Source organism: Lonchura striata, chromosome 4, assembly GCF_046129695.1.
Source record: "Lonchura striata isolate bLonStr1 chromosome 4, bLonStr1.mat, whole genome shotgun sequence".
In the NCBI taxonomy this organism is placed as follows: domain Eukaryota; kingdom Metazoa; phylum Chordata; class Aves; order Passeriformes; family Estrildidae; genus Lonchura; species Lonchura striata.
Window position 1 is genome coordinate 62611173 of NC_134606.1, and position 20401 is coordinate 62631573.

At 35.3% G+C, this 20401-nt stretch overlaps 1 protein-coding gene across 1 annotated transcript in view; it reads right to left on the bottom strand.

Annotated features, from left to right (window-relative positions):
* The window catches only part of TTC29 (tetratricopeptide repeat domain 29), a 110778-nt gene that overhangs the window by 71341 nt on the left and 19036 nt on the right, over positions 1-20401 (bottom strand). The window contains exon 4 of the mRNA XM_031504612.2: positions 13553-13738. Within this exon, the coding sequence (XP_031360472.2) occupies positions 13553-13738 (186 nt within the window). The remainder of the gene's footprint in view (positions 1-13552; positions 13739-20401) is intronic.

Consider the following 20401-nt stretch of genomic DNA (forward strand, 5'->3'; position numbering starts at 1 on the left):
TTTGTCTAGCCAGTTCAGCTAACTTCTTAGGGCACAGAATTCCAGCTACACAAGGTTGCTAAAGGCAGATTTAAGATATTGAAGAAAGTCACGTTGGGTTTGTGATGACTGATTTAAAGTAGAGCTAAAATTTAATATTGATAGAGAAAGCATTTTGTTCATTTGGTTTCTCATAAGCTCATACACTCTTCCTTGGAATTCTCCCTGAAATCAATTAATAAATAGATTGTTCTTTTGAAAGGGTATTATCATACTTTTGAGTCATTGGGATAAACGACATGTTTAATTGATCCTTTACTAGAATTTGATTCATGTGTTACTCAAAAACTTTCAGTAAGAATGGGAAGCAGCAAACTGCTGTTCAGCTTCATGGTGGTATAACCATGAAGCTGAACAGTATCTGAGTTTCTCCTGACACTGCAACATGATCACTTCACAGTACATATTCTTTAGGTAAATAAAACTTGCAATCTCAAGGACTCCTGTTCAGGTTGTTAGAACAATCAGGGGTGGTGATTGCAGTATCCTCTTGAGAAAGTTTCTATGAGACCAGAAATGGAACTCATACATTCCATGCCCCCAGAGCTCTCAGGACCTAACCCTAAGAGTTCCGACACAACACTACTTATGTCAGATCTTAGTGAAATCTCTGTGGAAACAATCAGTCTACACCAAGCTTCAAAATTATAAAGTAATATGATTTTTTTGGTAATATACAAATGGATCTATATTACATTTGGCTTCACTGAATTAGCAAGAAAGATTACACAGTAAAATGTAAATAATCTGCTCACAGAAATACTAAGAGGAAAGTGATGCACAGAAAGCCAAAAGACCTGCTCGTTTCCTAAACAAGGTAGAGATGGAATTCCTGACATGAAAGCCCTTACATGGCTGGGAATTTACTTACTGAAGATGCTTTCAAATAAAAAGAGCTATTTGGATACTTCTCTAATTCATGGAAGGTAAAACATTTTAGACTTTGGAATTCATTCTTCCATGAAAATAAACCGAAATCCTTTGTTGCCACTGGCAAATGACACATCAGCCTATTTATTTAACCCATAATGCTTCTGTGAAACTCAAATATTGTGGGAAAAGTATTTTTCAGGGGGCTGGTGAGTTTAGTCCCTGTCATGAGTCAGTTCAGCTGGAACTGATCAGGCCAGTACATTCTAATTTTTAAACACTGAATTGCTGCAAGTGTTGGCTGCAGACATACATAGAACGCCATCTGAAAATATTGAAAAAACATTAAAAGAAGGCAATTAGCCAATTTCAGAACATTTCTGAGAATACCAGCATTTTTATCTCAGGCAGTGACAAGGGAGTTTTAAATTACTTTTATTATGAACTGAAAAACAAAACAATTCCAAGAAAAGCAGAAAGAGAAGAAAAAACAATGAAGAAAGAAAATCACTCGAAACAGCATGCAGAAATGTATTTTTATAGGTCTAGGAATTCAAAGAGAAAATAAAGAAGGTGTTTCTAGGAAATACATGTTTGAAAAATCTATTTGGAGACTGTTACACAAAGCAGTAAAGCTATTTTCAGTTGGCAACATTAATAGCACTTGCATATTTATTTTCATACTGCCATGAAGAATTTATCTCAGTGGATACCAAGTGGAGTTGGAGATTCTCTGATGTCTCTCTTCTCTTCTTATAAAAGGAATCAAAAACTAGAATGGTAACTCTTACAACATATGTACTACCACTACCAAAATATTATACTTTTATAATTTTCTATAGTTTAATATAATTCAGGGCTTAACAAGGGAAATCCCATCAGCAACAGCTTAATCTTAAATATGGGAGGCTAACATTGTCACAATATAATTCTGGGAGTAGAAAACCAGTTTTAAACAATTATATATAAATAAAAGACATTCTGACAGATTTGTGCTACAGATTTCACTGAATTGTTTCAAATTAAAACTATTCATTTAAGCAAAATAATTCAATGTAATTTTGTAAATATGGAAGATAAATGTTTTTAATCTAAACATGCATTTATAATTCTCCTTCTTAAAACCCAATCCAAAAATACAGATTTCTTATATCAAAATAGATACCAAATCAAAAGGGGTATATATGGAGACTACTATTTTGCCTTTTCTTTAAGTAGAAAGATTGACTAGATATTAACACAAATGGGTTTAAATGCGAAGCTGGCATAAAAGCAGGCACATAAATGTAATTCTCCCAGCCGCTATTTTGATGCACATTTTTGATTCCATGAATATTTTATGAAATGGCCCAAACTAAAGCCATATAACATTCCTGCATTACTGATGCTTGCGCCCGTAAGCTACAAACATTAGAGGCATGATTGAGTGCATTAAAATGAACTCATTCAGCAGTGCATTGATTACTTGAAGGAGAAAAAAAAGTTACTCCCACTTAAGAAAATAGCACACAAACCTGAAGTTTTCAATACTGAAATTAGAGACTCAAATTTGAATAATGTGGTATTTAACAAATAAAGGCAGTGCAAAACTACCTAGAATTCTCTAGATACATTCCTGACTTTAATTAGGTGAAATGTTAATTAGGTCCACAGATTGCTTCCAGTAGTGTACAGGTAATTTAAAATGTCACAATCTGCAAAATGCAGTGACTGACCTGCTCTAGTTCCATGCCTCAGCTATACTGAGAACACCTAATGATTTCCTTTTCTATCAGCTCGTATACTTGCCAATGAAAATAATGCCACAGAAACAACTGCACAAGAAAAGTGACAGGTCTGTTAGGCAGCATGCCTCAGCAGCACTACTAGAAGCAGGAAGCACATTTAATTCTAAATTGTAAACAGTTTTTGAGGGCTTCAGAAAATATTCAACTGTAGATTAAAACAACTTAAAGGTAAAATAAACTTTGAATATATTATAGTATATTTTAATCTAGAACATCTTTTGCATCAGTTATTTCACAATACAATGAGAACACAAAATCTGGTTGAAGCATCAGTTAATGGTAATGAAAACCAAAAATGCTATTATCTTTCAAAAGATAAATGGTTACATTTCAGTCTAACTGCTTGAACTACTTGTATTATGCTCAGTTTCTATGTTCAATTATGACAGCAATACTCATGCTGAAGTACTTAAGTCTGCCACAGAGATTGCTACAAAAGTGTTTAAAAGAGGTGGGTTCAGAAGAAACATAAAACAAGGCTCTCATTCAGCAAACATCTCTCATTTAGTGGAACTGCCTTGGACTCCTGAGGTAAAATGAACTATAAAGAAGCCACTGGGACAGCCACTTACATGTAATAACCTGAATTCATGTGCCAGCTGAAAAAACAAGAAAAAAATTGCAGAAGGGATTTAAGATAAAACATTATGGTTTCATAACTCTCTAATATCCATCTCAAAGAAAACCAGTCATCAGCCAACAATCAAAGTGAGTATTTTTAAGATAATGGGTAAAACCTTATATGAATTTACTTTAGAGAAGTTGATTTTTTTTTCATAAAGATTCCACCTTTAAGAGCTTTAGCAAAATGACATAGGCCATTCATAAGAATATTGCAATGAACATGCTGGCTCATCATGGGATATTCTAACTATTCCTCCAGTATGACAATTCACCAGTAGATCTCACCTGGAATCCAAGTTGCCTAAGGCAGGCTGAAGCCATGCCTGAGAAGTAGAGCACTTGAGGACACAAAGGAGAAAGGAAGAGAGAAAAGGAAAGTTGAGTTTCACACAACCTGAGATGTAGCATTGGTGGACTCACTGCAGTGCAAAAGGACAGCATTTTATCTTCCCTTGTCTGGGAGAAGGACTGCCAGGCTAGTCTTAGGTACTGCACCTTAGAGGATGATACATTATTTCTGTTTACATTACTTAAACAAATGTGTGTTGTCTGAAAAGAAAATCATAACTGTAGTAATCCAGTGAGCATTAGAGCATATGTAGTCTTGTCCTCTGAGGACCTATATGACTTGCCTTAAAGCTCAAGCACTCAAAATACACCTACACGAACCTAGAGGGCAGTGCAGACTGTAGAACCCCCAGCAGGACAGTTCAAAGATTCTGTATCACACCACCAGCACACTGAGATATAACACCTATTTTAAAAAGGGCTTACTTAAAGGCAGAGACACCTCACAAGGTAGGAATAATGCTGGCTTTTCTGGCTGCCCTCTAATCCCTTTCCCTTCTGCTGCCAGCACTCCTGAGCAGCAAACAGGAGAGTTTTCCCACAGGCAGCTGAAATGACAGCTGCTTTGGGAATGGTGTACTGTGGACCAGCAAGGGGAAGAGAAATGACAACCAAACGGGTCCCAAATGAAAATTCTATGAACTTGTCTGTCTTACACTCATATTCAAATGAACCAAAATGCAAAATTCTGTTTTACAATTAAAATTCCATTATCTTTTTAGGTTAACACATTTTATGAAAGCAGCATTTGTCACATGCCGCCTTCTGATTTTTTTGATTATATATAAACTTATTGATATATATCCATTTTAATCTGGAAGACAACATTTCAAACAATGTTGAACATCAGCTGAATGATCACATACCCATTTTTGAGAGAATGGAATTCTTGCTTCACAGTATTGTTCAAGCCTTCTTTCATGCTTGCAGAGCATCAAAGTGCTTTCAATATGCAAAGGCTACCCAAGATGCAAAATGCATTCAGGAAGCTCACAGTGTAAGGCTCCAGGATCTGGATGAGAGCAGGCCCACACTCAGTGGGATGCTCCCACTTCAGGTTTCACAAATATTTCAATGTCTATGGGAGGATATCTAAATGCAGAAAGGGAAAGGAGCAGAAAACTCAGGGATGAATGGTACATACTTTGCAATTCTGTTTTTTAGGGCTTAGGAGTTTTTAAAGTTCAATAGAAATAATGAAAACAAGTTATATTAGTATTTAACCTCAAGGATTATTATGATCATTATTTTTAAATAGAGAGAGTGTCACGGAAGAAGATTAGTTTCACTAAATGACTTTTTTTGCTATGTCAAATGCTTTTCCTGGTTTAAATGCTTTTTTTTGCAGTGTTTACATTTTATTTAGATTCCACCCAGTTCCCCTCACTTTCCATAGCTTCCAATAATAAATTTATTCTCAGATGCAGCACTTCAGCACTGGAGCTGTTCTGTGGTGCAGATGATTTACTTCAGAAGTGCAGTTGGATTAATAACCTGCTAAGATTCTAGCCAACCTGAAGGATTCTCTGAAGATCAAGACATATTTTTATTAACAGCTTCATGTTTGCTTTTCCTATGGCTTCTCCAGATTATTGGTAATGGCTGAGGACATGCAACCCTGGCTGCTCTCAGTGACCTGGAAAGGCACCTCTGGAAACAGCCTCCTTTATCAATTACTGAAAGGAAACACTGCCTCCAGGAAAGTTTATGATGACAACTGCTGGTCCAGCTACAGTATTCCAAGACCTCTCAAAGCTTTGAAGCAAAGAAAAAAAAAAGTGAGTGAGAGGGCAGCTTCATCTCAGCACTAGTCATTAAGAAGTAAATAATTAAAATACCCTGGAAAAGACAGGTAAAATACAAGCAGCAATGTCAGTAATAGACATGAAAGAGAAGAGAGGGAAAAAGAATTTAAAAAAGCAAAGAAATAATTCATTTGAAGTTTTAATAAAGTTTCATTTGGAGTCTTGTTTAAAGATATATCAGACTTTAGGGATGTAACCTAATTACATTTTTATTCTAAGTTCTATTCAAATATCTTGGACTTTGAATCTTTAACACAGATCAAACACAGTATAATTTACTCATGGCTATCAATACTTTAAAAAGATCTCTTCATTAAATGTCATAGTCTTATGAACATGCACATAAAGCAAACAGAGCAATATTGGATACCAAAAACATTTATAATATGATTTGTACAGAAGTACCTATATAAACAGTTCACCAGAGTGCAACATATTGTATTCAAGCACACATCAAGTGTTTTTTGTAAAATATTCCTGATACATCTTTCATAGTTCAAGCAAACAGCCATAGCTTTTTTACAGTAGTGTTACGACTTGAAAATGAACTTTACAATCACTGAACACACAGGAATGGAAACTAATTTAGAATATTTTTTTAATATGTCAAAACTTCTAATGAGAATGCAAATAACAGAGTTTAGAATCAGCACCTGCGCACTGCTGTGAATATTTTGAAGAGCTTATTAGAAAGCAAGAATACAGACCAACCCCCAGGTATTACAGCAGTACTAAAAGATTCTCCATTTGAAGAGTTAGGCCAGAAAGTGGGAGTGACCATGAAAGGATTAAGAAAACTTACTTTTTCTTAGTGTAAAGAATATTGTTACTTCCCTGAGCTTAATAATAAACATTGATTTAAATCAACTGAAGTAAAATAATGTAGAAAGGATTATATTTTCACAGGATTTCTTTTCAGAAGTAGGATCACTACAGAATTTTTTCTGGGTTCTCTTATTCAAAATATGTTCATTACCCACCAAAACCTTTTAAAAGTAAGAATAAAAAATAATTTTATGAAGAATGTTTTTATGAACTTAACAGGCCCCTTTTTCCTCCATGTTACATGTTCAGAAGCTTCTTTAGACTTTAAGACTGCTAATTTGAGCTGAAAATATTCCTAATTTCTATAATATCAATTCAAGATAGTTCAATAGCTGTAACAGTCCTGTAATAATAAAATGTCATTTGCTGGGGAACTACTTTGTGCACTTGCAGGAGGATGAGCTCAATTATTGAATAAACCTGTTCAATCTGTCCTCTCAAGAATCCAGAAAGACTTGTGGCTGCTTCTGACTGCTACTGACTGACAGAGAAAAGCAGAATATCCAAAGAGTAACTCCTAGCAATTTGCTGCTTAAATTTTTTAAATTATGCTCTACAATTAAGTTTTTTTCAGCCAACTTATATATTCAATTCTTAATCAGAAAACAATATAACAACTTAATGAGATAGAGTAAGTGCAGAATAACAAAAGAGAATTAGCTTCAGTTGATATGGTGAAAATCAGTGACTAGAAGTACCTTAAATGGTCAAACTGGGTATGCAGAATTTCATGTCCCATTAACAGAAAGCTTCTTTCTGTCTTTAAAGTTCCCTGATGTGGAAACTAATTTCATAACTTAAAATTTAGGAACAGGTTTATGTGGTCGAAGACAAAGGATTTGGAAACAAGTGAGTATGTTCCTAGGTCTAAACTAGTCCTACATACCTTTTCCTGAATAAGCTGTTTGGGAAAAAAATAATCACAAGTAGGAATAAATCTGAGAAGGTTATCATTTGGGATATGCAATGTGGGGTGAGGAGAGGGAATACCATGATAAACCAATTCTATTTGGTTACTACTGGAATTGGTCTGTTATATAAATATGTATATTCTCTCCAGATAATGAACAGTACAAAGAGACACTTTTAGGGTAGTCTCCATAGGGAACAAATCTATATGATCATCCTGTTCAACTACTTCTGGAGTGAGTTTCAACCAAATTTAGTAGGAAGTCAATAGGACAGTAAGTTTCCACCACTTCTTTAGAAAATTAGTATCTTGAGGACAGACATTGATCCAAACTCCAGAGAGTCAGAAAGGCAGGCAGAACTTGCTGTACATGTTGAGACAGCACAATTTGGCTTGGCCAGGGAGCATCATGTTCTCAACCAGCTTTAGTTTATCACACCACACACCGAACATCACCTAGTACAAGTGCTGTAGAAGCACAGAGGAAAAGATACTGTATAAATGCAGAACAAACCTGTAGTTCCAGTCTGAAAGGATAGAGAATCTCTAAATCTCTAGAACTAAAACTCTCCTTTAGGCCACCATCATGTTTTAACTAGCACACAAGCTTCCTACGAAAAAAAAAATTGCATAGGAATATATATCTTTAAATACTTTTCCTCTTTTTGGTCCACAGAATGACAAATGTCATTATAGAAAGGAGAAGAAAGATAATGATGAGCTTTATGTTTTATCAAAAATCACAAACATAACTGGGTACCAAGACAAGTTGCTTACAGAACAGAACAACAACAGACTAAGTTGCTTAAAACACAGACAAAATTATAGAAAATCCTATCATTTAGCTGATAATTTGAGTTACTTTTATTCCTGAATGAAGAGATTGGATTTATTTTAGGTTGCCTTCTTCCATTGTCTAACCTAGTGGATACAATGGTATGGAGATCTCAGATATTGGGCACAGGCCTTATGGGGGAAACATAACATAGTCAAATAGACAGGCTGGGTCGTTCAAACACAGCAATTCTGTTATCAGTGACAGCGCTGCACTCCACAGATAGGTAGGAAGAAATTAATCTCTTTTCACAAATGCTGTCCCCCTGGTTTGTTTTACTTACCAGCTGTTTGCAATTATGCAATCAGATTGTAAAGCAGAACATTTCTACACTATACTATGGAGGATTTGCTATTTAAATGGGCTTGGCAGACTTGCAGCACAGATAACAACATAAAGCTCTATTAATGTAGAAGGTGCATGTGGGCCACCTATCCCACTATCAACAGGTGAATTTTATTCTGGCTATACTTAGGAATCTCTTGAAAAGAAACTATATTTTTATGTAATTAAAATAAAGTTACAAATTGTGTGCACAAAAGCATATGAAATTTCACAAGCAATTTTAACTTTTGCCTTTTTAAACCTTTTTAGTACTTCATTTTGCAATATTAACATTCTCTTTTCTATATCTGAATATAAATTATTTCTGCCTGAAGGCAAACCAATTGGGGAAATTCTGCTTAAATGTGCATATTTCCTCTGCATAGATACTCATGAATTTATGCTGAGTTTCTCTCAATTATTTATACATTACAGTTTTCAATTAAAAAGCACTTGCCATAAACAAATCAAAATACAAAATCAACAATTTCTCAGTAAGAATGGATTCTTAGTAAGAATTCTTGACTAAGAACAAGAAAATAAACAGCTTAGACTTTTTATGTTCCAAAACCAGAAGATGTAATGAACCAGTTGTTGTTCAGCAAATAATTAATTGTTAAGCTTCATAACTCAAAGCTACCCTGTGCAATTTGTTTCAGGTGCAACCGCTTTAGCAGGGCAATTGGACCAGGTGATCTTCAGATGTTCCTTCCAATCCAGCCATTCTGTAATTAAGCACATCACTTAAACACAACCAGGACCCTTCCATCAATTTCTGCAATGCCTTGATTAAAAACTTCAATTTCAATACAATAGCAAAGTGACAGGAAAAATCCTATCCCTGAATTTCAACTATTATTGTTAACATCTGCAAGAATTCTGTGATGGCTTTTTTCCCTAACAAATTAATTACATTTATAAGTCCCCCATTCAGTAGCTCTTTCAACCAGAAAAGTTTCTATCAAATTCCAACATATGAAATAGACCGTATTTTATCCTTGATTGCAGATAAAACAATTACACCTTTCCAAAAAAATCAGGTGCAATTAATTAGTATTTTTGGGGTTGGTGCAAAGTGATCAGAAGTGTTCAACTCTGGCATAACATTGCTCTGTTTGAAAGCAATCAGACTTAACATTGCTTCTAATAAAGGTAGAGCTGGATTAGGACAGAACAATTACAAACCCTTCATTAATTTGTAGAATATAGCAGATTTTTGAAATGTCTAAGCTATTTTAGAAAGAACTGAAAGAATTCCTTATTGAGGTTTCATAAGGCTTTCAATCTAAAAAACACATACACAGACAAAACTGGGTTTCTGGATTAGGTGTATGTTGTGGGAATCAGCTCTGAGATTCCCAACATTGCTTTGCACTTGCTCCCTTTCTCTCACCAGTTCTGCTTGGCTTTGATCTTTTCAGCCTGTAAAGATTTCAAATAAAGTATTATCTCCACTTTTGTTGATCTTTATGTGCTAGCAGAATATAAATATGATGACTAATCCAAAGTCACCACTGCCTTGAGAATAATGGCATAATTCTCACACATCTTACAGCTCTCATCCAGGGGAGATCAGGTTGTGGTGTGGCACTGATACACATTTGTAATTAATTGTGAAAGCTTTATTCATTGGACTCTAATTTTATACTTACAGGCTTTCTCAAACAGTTATTTAAATGTATCCAGAAATGTTCCCAAGCACTGCAACCGACAGCTACCCTAATTTCAGATGTCTGGTTGTGCTATGCTTTTGAATAGTATAGAAATTTATCTGGTTTTGTTGTAGCATATTTGAAGTAAAGAGCTCTTACAAGTACAAACTCCTTGTTTTCCCCCAGACTGATCTTTTTATTCATATAAGTTACCTTAAATTTTGGGATGCATATATTTAAGGTGCATATCACTTCATGCATGATAGGTGGCAAGCATTTAGCACAAAACAGAAAGCACTCAAATATTGCAATGAAGTAAGAATCTGTACAAAAAATACTAGACATTGTGCTTTTCAGTGGACTCCAACTGTTTCTTCTGCAAGATACAACAGTGTAAACCTCAAGTTCACAATTAACTTCAGCAGAAAGCACAGTAACATAATCTATCATAAACTATGATTATAAATCTTACCCTCTGATATGCAGAACATTGCAAATATTTCTAATGACTGATATTACTTCTGAAAATGCATTGAAAGTATAGTAAGAAAAGAATTTTTTAAAACTCGCATTTCTTAAGACAGATTTTATTACAAAGCCTGTGCTTACCTGGACAGCAAATAATTCTGGATTTAAAGTGAGAAAAATGTGTTATGTTATTGTATTTTCAGTGTCTGTAAAGTGACACCAGCACATTAAAGAGCTATATGAAAAAAAAGTAATAAATGAGTAACTAAAGTAAAATAATGAGTAACTAAAGTAATAAAATGACTTATTATTAGTCCTTTGAGGAAAGACAAACTATGGGGATCGCACATCTAATTGAACAGTATCAAAATTTTAATACTCCTACAATAATCAGTGAATGCTTCAACCTTATTTTACAGGCAGAGTATTTTAGGAAAGAGGTTAAAAATCTCATTCTGTGAAGAAATGCCATTAAAATAATGTTTGCTCCAAGGAGAACATTCCATTTGTGTCTGTAGCAAGCTACTCACTTATAATTGTTTTGTTTCCCTTACTGGCAGTTACTAATGGCCTGCATCCAAATATCATGACTGAAGTCTACACCACCAACACTTCAAATATTTAGCTCTGAAGATTAATGAACATCAGGTTATATCCAGCCTTTAGGACAGGGACCAGGCTGAAAGTCAAAGAACTTTAAATTTGATTACACAAAAAATACCCAGCAAATTTATTGATTTTCTTCCAAGGCAAACAGCAATCTTTACAAGTCCATGTTTAACTTTATACTCCCAAGCAATCAGTCCTAAGCATATACAGACAGCTTCCTTTCCCAAGTAATGAAAAATACACTATTGGATAAGAGAATTGAAAATAACTGGGACCAGATGTTTACATTTATTCCTGTAGATACACTGCCAGAGAAGTGGGAATCTGACTAATTTGGTTCACAAAATAATTATCAAGTTATAAATACTTGAACAAAAAAATTATAAAATAGCAGAATTAAAATTTTACTTATAACACCATTAAAACTGATGCAATATTATATAATGCTAACCCAGCATCTCCTTTTATGCTTTCTCCAATCAGAACTTGCCCTTGAATCAATCTTTCACCCCTGAAAATACAAAATGCATGGAATACATCTGCTGTCCTTTTTTTCTGTGGTCCCTCAAAGCAAATCCTATGCTTACTCTCTCAGCTTCTTTATTTTTTTACCTCTTTCTCTCTGGAAAGAAAATACTTACAAAAGACAAAGCCCAAATATTCAGTGGAGCTTTACCCTGGGCACTGAAAATCCACTTTGCTTTATCTCTCATTAATAAGGTTAATAAGAAGCTTCTCTTCTAAAAGTTTCTAATATTCTTCAGCAGGAAAATAAAATTTCAGTTCCTCTGATCATCTCAGGCTATTTCATAACTTTACTTAAGTGCTTTTTTTAATGGGCCTCAAGATATTTAAGTATTCAACAACTTTTGCTTAAGACACCATAAAAGTAGAAAATACTATTTTTTTTTTTTAGGCAGTGCTTGGGTAACAGCAGTGAGTCACACTAACTAAAAGCCTTTGAAGTTACAACTAGATATAAATGTTTGCTTGTCTGCACCTTCTTAAAATTTTATTTTTTAGTAACTAAAGGACCAAGTAAAAAGGCTGCAAAAAATAATTAAAATCCAGTACTTTTATTCTACTGAGTAAGAGATAGATAACCAACCTAAGCATTTTTCATTCAAAATGAAAATCATATGGTTGTGACTGGCTGGGCTTTAAGCAATTGCTCTTATCAACTGGGAAACTGGATGATACCATGTATAGGAAAAGTAATCCTTCCATTTTACTACTTGTTGGTACATGCACAAATTTTAAAACTGAATCCAGGTCTGGGTGCTGCAGGCAAGAAAGATAAGGCAACAGTTCACAGGAAAACAGTGTGAATGACCATCAGTCTAGAAAGATGTGAGGAAATATAAAAAAAAGATGTCATGTGTCAGCTGTAAGAGAACAAGAGGAAAAAAAAAATCAGACAAAAATCAACACCCTTTCAATAAAAAAAAAAAAAAAAAGGCTGCAGACTTTTTGTTTTATGTCCAGGCTTTTGCTGGGAAATGGGGCCATCTTTCAAAACACATCCATTCCACCAGACATTTAATGGAATTAGGCTATTTCCACAAAATATTTCAATTTCTGTCAATTTTTTTTTAAGAGAAGCCACTTTATACGAGAAACTTGCCACAAGTTGAGTTCAGTGTTGGAATTGTTTCAACCCACAGTCAAATTTAGAAACAAAACCATAGTGGCTACAGAAATCACATATTTTAAGCAATAATTAGGCATGCAGGACACTTACAAATTAGAACTGGAAGACAGGCTTTATTCAATTAATTGAGGCTTACTTAATGCTTGCCCTCCTATATCATTAAAGGATTTTAAGCAGAGGAAAATGCCATTTTTATACTCAGACTGCTATGCACACACAAACCCCTCTGCCATGAAAGGTAATACTCCGCTCTTAAATACAAAAACAAGGTTCACCTTGATATAAGAAAGCAATATTGTTTACAGTGAGAATAACTGTTCATTGCAACAGTCTCCCCAGGGATGTGGTAGAGTCCCCATCACTGGAGGTTTTTAAGATGCAATTGATAGGGTGCTAAAATTATCTCATTTAGGCTCCCTTTCCCATGAAAGACTGGATCAGATGATCTGTCAAGGTCCCTTAGAGCCTGGGCTGCCCTATGATTCTAGTTATTTCTATTACTATCTTCTGATTTCAGAGACTCACAGTTTAAGGATGAACATGCAGAAAAGGAGTTGGTGGTGAGGTCTAAGTCTGAAGCAGACTCCAATGTGACAGTCAGGAACAAATAAAGAGGGTGTCACTCGTGGTCAAGAGAATCAGAAAGTAATTTTAAAAAGAACAAAAATACAGGAAGTTTATCTAAGTGCAAATTGGAAGCAGGATTAAACACTACAGAACGGCATGTCCACAGCTCTTTTAATTCAGCCCTGTTTGTGTAACTACATATGCCATCCAAAGCAGATTTGTGATGCCAGTGCCTTACCTTCTTCCTCTTTGATGAGGCCCATGTTTACATATGCTTGTGCCTTTCTCTTCCCACCATCAATTTCTACTAATTGAGCAGTGTTATAGCTTTGCTCATAAAAATAGTTACTTAACCATTTGTCCTCAGGGTCATTGAAAAAGCAGGCCAAGCTAAGCTGGTTATCATACACCTTCTCATAGTGCCCTTTAAAAACAAAAATCAAAAGAAAAATTACCATATTATCATCAGTGTTCAGAAATTTTGCATGTTATAGCAATAATCATAATGAAAATTAAGAGCTATTTATATTTCCACCATTCAAATGCCATCAAGTTCTGCTATGTGCTCGCTCAGAGAAATTGAAGAGGAAAATTATAACCTTACAAATTAGGCACAATTGGAAACATATTTTTGTTCTCATTTCTGTGTGCAAAATCAAAATTCAGTTCAATAAAACACATGGAACCTGGATAAAACACTGGCTAGTCAAAAGAGAAGTCAGAGTGAGACTGGAGAAGCATTTGTCTGAGCCTCTGGGCCTTGAAAAGGTCCAAGAGCTCTCCAAACCTTAAGTTTCAAACCTTGGACATCTAAAGTAACAACTGTGTTGATGAAGATTAAGAACCAAAAAGAACACTCTGCAAACACAATACATTAATTCATATAATTTTACATGTTCAAAGTATGACCTACAAGAGAGGCTTTGAGTTTTCATGCCTATTCCCATGTTTTGTACCTTAGCACTCTTAGAAATTAAAGACAAACTGAAATTGCACCTATTTTCATAAGACTCCTCCCCTACCCAGTTCACCAAGGAATTGTTCTTAGAACAAATGTAGAAAGCAGTGGAGACTCTTAAGTCACAGATTTTCTCCATGTCCTGAAGTTTGGATTCTACTCTTTATCATTTCAGAAAACTGAATGAACACACATTATCCCTAAAATTTACAAAAAAACCTCCAAGTCCTAAATCTAAGTAGCAATACAATATTATCCACAATTTAAAGTTACAGAATAACATTTTCTTTCTCTTGGAAAAGGGCCTTTAAAAAAATTCCCACAAGATAACAGCCATGAATTATTCCAAAACTTTACTAATTTGGAGTAGAAATCTAAAACTTTCCTGACAAATCTTATAATACTGTTCCTTCCTAAAGTGAATTTGAAATATCTATTTCTTATATGATGCTAAAAAATCTATGAGATAATACAGAACCAATATGTTTCATGGCTAATATAAATTAATTTTCTGTGCAAACTCTACTCCTGCCAGATGTGAAATTGAATAATTAGCTAAAATTCCACTGCAGTTTTAGTGGGCTATTTAGTGTGTTTGTGGCTGTTAAATGAATGTGAGCCAAACAGCCAGCTCTAAAAGGAATTTCCACATGTTTGGATAAAGAAGGAGTTAAGAAGCACAGGTCTGGCAGCAGGCAAGAGACTTTTTGGTTAAGCTGGATGTGTGAACAGAACTGCTTTGTTTTTGGGAACTCTGCAATTTGTAAGCTTCACTCAAAAAGAGTGAAAATGGACAAAAGAAAAACCCCCTCTTAATTCTGGGTATGGAACATCACACAGAAATCAACTAGGAAAAAATAAATATTTTCAGTGTAGGCAAGATCTCAAAGTCCAGATCTTTCCTAAGTGTTTTAAAACTATGATAACCATATCAAACCACTCCAATCAAAAGTTGCAGTCAAATTCTCTTCTGTTATCTACAAGAAGAATTGGGGGAAATTCAACTTCCAAAAGGATGAGCTTAATGACTCTAAATTGCACCACCTATGCAAGTCACTTGCACTATTTGGAACATACAGCAGCCATTACTCAAACAAGTACTTTAAATTCATCACTAAACCACACGAGGGATTTGTCAGCCTCATCTCTAGTATGTTCTGTCTCAAAATTACACATGACATATGATCTAATTGAAGAAATATAAATATCTCATTCTCTCTGTTGTCACAACTGTTATTTGACTTCAGAATATCTTAATAAAGTTCTTCAGTGTGTTGCACAACACAGCAAGGACTTTATTCTTTTGAGAAAAAGAGTTACCAGCTAAATATGTCTGCAGTCTTCAAGATGTTCACCTACTACTTGTTTCTCCTTTTTTCTCCATCTTGGTCATTTCAGAGAACTGAAATTGTCTGCATTCTTCCTGCTTTAAGTTTTTTAAAATCAAACTGAAATTTCCCCCATTCTTCAACACTCTTTTTATCTTTTGATTTAAAAATTAAGTACTCTAATGGCAAATAATACTTTTTCTTATTGCCTGTGTTATTTTATTTATTATTTTGCTTTCTTATTTATTTTCTCAGAGTTTTGCCTTCCATGAAGTTCTAACCTCAGATTTCTACCTTTCTAACAATTCCCATTAAAATATATAAAACTATGATTTTGAAACAGTGTGTTATATACATTTCTATTTCTAGTATTTTAAAAGAGATAACATCACTTCCAAGAAATAAGCGATTCACAATCTCTTTAAAATTACGAAAAAAGAAATCGCTCAGAAATTATATTTAGATTATCACCTCATCATTTGCATCTAAGGTTTTAAATCAAAATTTCAGCTTAAGTTTCAAAATTCAGCTTTGAGAGGAATAATTATTAATATACAAACTTCACATATTCCCAATCTGAATATTCTTCATGGCTGTGAGTTTTCATGCCTTTTGTTTCTCCTCAGGACTGAAAAAGCACCTCTTCTAAAAAGAGGTACCTCTTTTTCAGAATATCCTGGCGTCTACATCATATAAAACATATTTATACATTAGAAATTATGACTATTCTGGTACAAAAGCCTCATAAAAATCTCAACAAATGATTCTAGAACAGAAATAACAAAACTGGATTTGGTTTAATATATGTATATTTACCATGTGCATGCATACACACACACACATACGTTCCTGTATTTGTAGATGTTTAAAACATATATTTATAAATCTATACAACATCATTATCTATCACACATATCAACATTATACTAAATCTGAGACACTGTACTGTACCAGCTACTAAGAAGAAAATGAATTCTATCCTAGCCAAAACCAGGACAACACACGCAGATAAAGTTAAGGCCCATTTGGGATTCACCCAAACTAACCAATTTAAATATGGATAGGATTTACCTAAGATTCCTTTCCTCTCCGTGAAGAAAAGCAGATACTTCTTGGCTGAGATTTATCTCATTCTGACTTGAGCAATGCTTGCAGCACAAGGGAATGCTTTTAGAGATTATCTCGGAAGTAGAGGCAGAGCTTCCCATGATTACAAGCACACAACCACATGAGCAGCGAAATACGAAACCTAATTATAACTACTAACATAAAGATAACAACACACATTACATACAGATCACAGCTAAGTGAAAATGAACTCAAAGATACCAGAGGATGCACAAAAATAGTTGTAATATGCCAGAAAGAGAAGATCATCATTGGACACAGACACACTGGATACAGATTTGCTCCTCTGAAATTATTGCTACAAAGTATCAAGGCACTTAGGTGACATAAAATTATGCAAATAACTTCAGGTAGTGCCCTACAAATCCCAAGGGATGGAAGTGACCTGAGGCAGACTCCAGCTACTGCCAGGGCTTTGATTGAATGAACTTTAATGTGACCCTGTGATGATGATCCTGCTGGTGCATAACAATGAGAAGTGCACAAAGACAACCTCATCTCTGGCATTGTCTTGGACAGTGGCTGACTGGATACGCAGGCCATGAAACACACCCCCAAACCCCAGACTTTTAAAAGTCATTTAGGTTTGGATCCAAAGTCTGAGTTACTGATCAAGAAGTTAATCAACATTACTCTGACAGTGGCAAAGCTAGTGTGTGAGACTCAGTGAAAGTGAACATTTACATCCCAGGAGAGGAATATAGGAATAGGTAAATACTCTCTTCGATAAAATCTCCAAGTAGTTGAGATATTAAAACTTTGAACTCTCTCATTTTGTAGAGTCAGTTCTCTACAACTGATTATAAAATACATATAGAGTCAGTTCTCTACAACTGATTATAAAATACATATAGACAAGTCATCTTTAGGTATCTATTGATCAGAAAAATGAAAACAACTCCCTAATTGAGTATTTATGTACAAAAGGAGAGTTGGCCTATCAAACCTTCATGAGATCTTTCTGTTAAACAGAGATTAAAAGAAAACCCCACAAATCTTCAACTTGAGCTTAATCATTAAACCCCATATATTAAACACACATTACCCTGCTGTGTATCAGGATCTCTTTAGGTGCACCTCAGCTGCCAAGTAGCATCTCCTCTCATGCCTAAGCCATAGACTCTGATCAGCCCACTGAACAATACCTTTGTTCCTGGGCTCTTCTCAAGACTGTTCCCTTGGCAAGCAAGGCTGTGCATGGAACAGAGGATCACTCAAATCCGTATCTGCATGTTTGCTGTGCTCAGCTAGAAAACTACTAAGTAGTGCAATGCAAGGGGTAGTGAGGTGCAATTTGAGAACCCCAAAAGGCTAAAATGAGAGAAACGAAATAAATAGAAAGCCATCCTAGTGTGACTCAAGTACAACTTGCTGCCATATCTCTATGATCTCCTTTGTGACAGGATGCAGTGGAAGAAAGGAAAAGAAGTACAGGAATGGTCTTTAGAGAACAGACGGAAACATCAGGAAGAGATCCTGGCTTGGTATTTCCTTTGAAGAATAAGAGAGGCAGGTGTTCCATTTTCCATTAACAAGAACTTGCACTGATTTTTAAACTACAGGTATCAGAAATAAATTTTTCAACATCCAGCTACGACTCAGTATTTCCCACAGAAAAAGCCACCAGTCAGTCCTTTGTTCCTGCCAGACAAAGGCCAAAGGCAATGGAAAATTTTCAACAGGTGTTAATACTTATCCTCCAGTTAGCTGTTTAAAGTGTGTATGACTGGATTATAACTGACCCTTCACTCTTGAAGGCACATAAAGACCTGGCCTACGGTCAATTAAGTCACCAGGAGTAATTTTTTATGTCAGAATGAGACACAGTGCTGGAAGACTAATTTTTCTTTTGCCAGAAAGATAGAAATCAGTGACTTAGTAGCAAGACAGCTGATGCTGTGAAGAATTAATACAGAGAAAGATCTAGGATGGAAGATGCTGGACCAAGAAGAAGCACAAACTGCTTTTGAGTATGATGCTGCAATCAGTTATTTCCACCTGGATCTATACATGGCAAAGAATCAGTCCCTCTTGCTTGTCCAGAAAAAGGATGCCTCTACATCTATAGGTAGAAGACTCCTCCATCACTCCTTTTTCCAGAGAGTTTATTCATAAATGGATAAACATTTTTCCTGAATGTTTAGCTGTAAGTCCACAAATGAAGAAAGTGAAAATGTGAGTTGTGAGTATGATGACACCAAGTTTCAGGAAGAGACTGTTTCATAGAGTGTACACAGAGCACACCAACACTGCCAGGTACATAAAGGGAAAATGCTTAATCAAAGCAGAGTCTCTTAAAAAAATACTAAGGAAATAGTCAGGGTATAATTTTACTGAGTAAAGGATAAAACCAGCTAATGATAATAATATGAGGCAATTAACTGGTAATCTGGAATGCTAAAAGGGAACTCCAAGCTATTGCAACAAAAACATAGTACAGAAATTTTCTAAAAAGTGCTGCTTCTGTCAAAGTCAATGGTAGTTCTACAAGTGGCTGTATTTTGAGATGGTTTGGTTTCTTTCCTGGACAGAATCACTTCAACTTTTTGTAAGATAACTGCAAAAATAATAAAATTCTCCACTGGTCTCCAGCAACTGCTGCATTTTTTCCTGTGATAAAATATTAAGTAGAGAGCAACAAACCTGCTTAGAAAATAAAACAATGTTCCCTTGCCCAGCCCCTCAAAAGCAAACAAAACTATGCCTCATCCAAGCAAATATTAAAAGATGGTTTGTTATACTTTCTTCTTTTAATGCATAACCTCTTACTGTATTTTTTTTTCTCCAAATAGCATGGGCAATATGGTTATTGCAATGTTTCTAGCCCAAGCCTAAGGCATAAGTGTGAAGCCTTACAGAAAAGCTTTCTACTGTAAAATGCTAAACTCTGTTTTCAACCTTGAGTATACTGGACAAAGATTTTTCAGCTCATGCACATCATATACTCATGCTTTCTTCATATACTTTACAAGAAGACATCGTTTACAACAAAAACTAATGGTAACTCATACTGTCAAAATTCTTTCTATGCTGAAGTGAGGGAAAGAAAGCCAAGTTGCCACTTCTTTCTCATTGTGTATGTCTGGTACTGACTAGAATAAAGATCAGCAGCCTGCAGCACGTGCACAGATTCAGCATTTAGCACACAGCACAGCACAAAGGTTGAGTGGGGTCAGGAACCAGGAGCAGGTGGAATCTCAGAAAGGCAGCAGCTCCCAGGTTTTAATTCCCAGTTTCCAGCAGCTGCTCCAGTGATCAGTTAATAAGCAGTGTCTGGCCCTTCTAAAGGCGTGTTCATATCCAAGGATTCCACCCTCTGGCTTGGCACAGTTATCTGCCACTACAGTGCTGAGTGCCCAGCACATGTTGCCACTGAACTGTGGCACTTCCCCTGGTTTTGCATTCCTGCTGTGGCAAAGCAGAGTTAAAAGCTGAGACATCTCTTCCTTTAGCTGTTATTGAGCTGGAACTTGCTTTGCATTCCTCCCAACATCTACAAGCAAATCAGCTCATTCTATACTGATAGACTGCTATCAGTACTGATAAATACAAAATATAGATTGTCTTTTGAAGGAAGCCCCATATATTTCCATATATGTGCCAAGAAATCACTGTACACATCAAATACTGAGCTGTGTAGATCCATTACTCTGGCATTTATCCTGCATTCTTC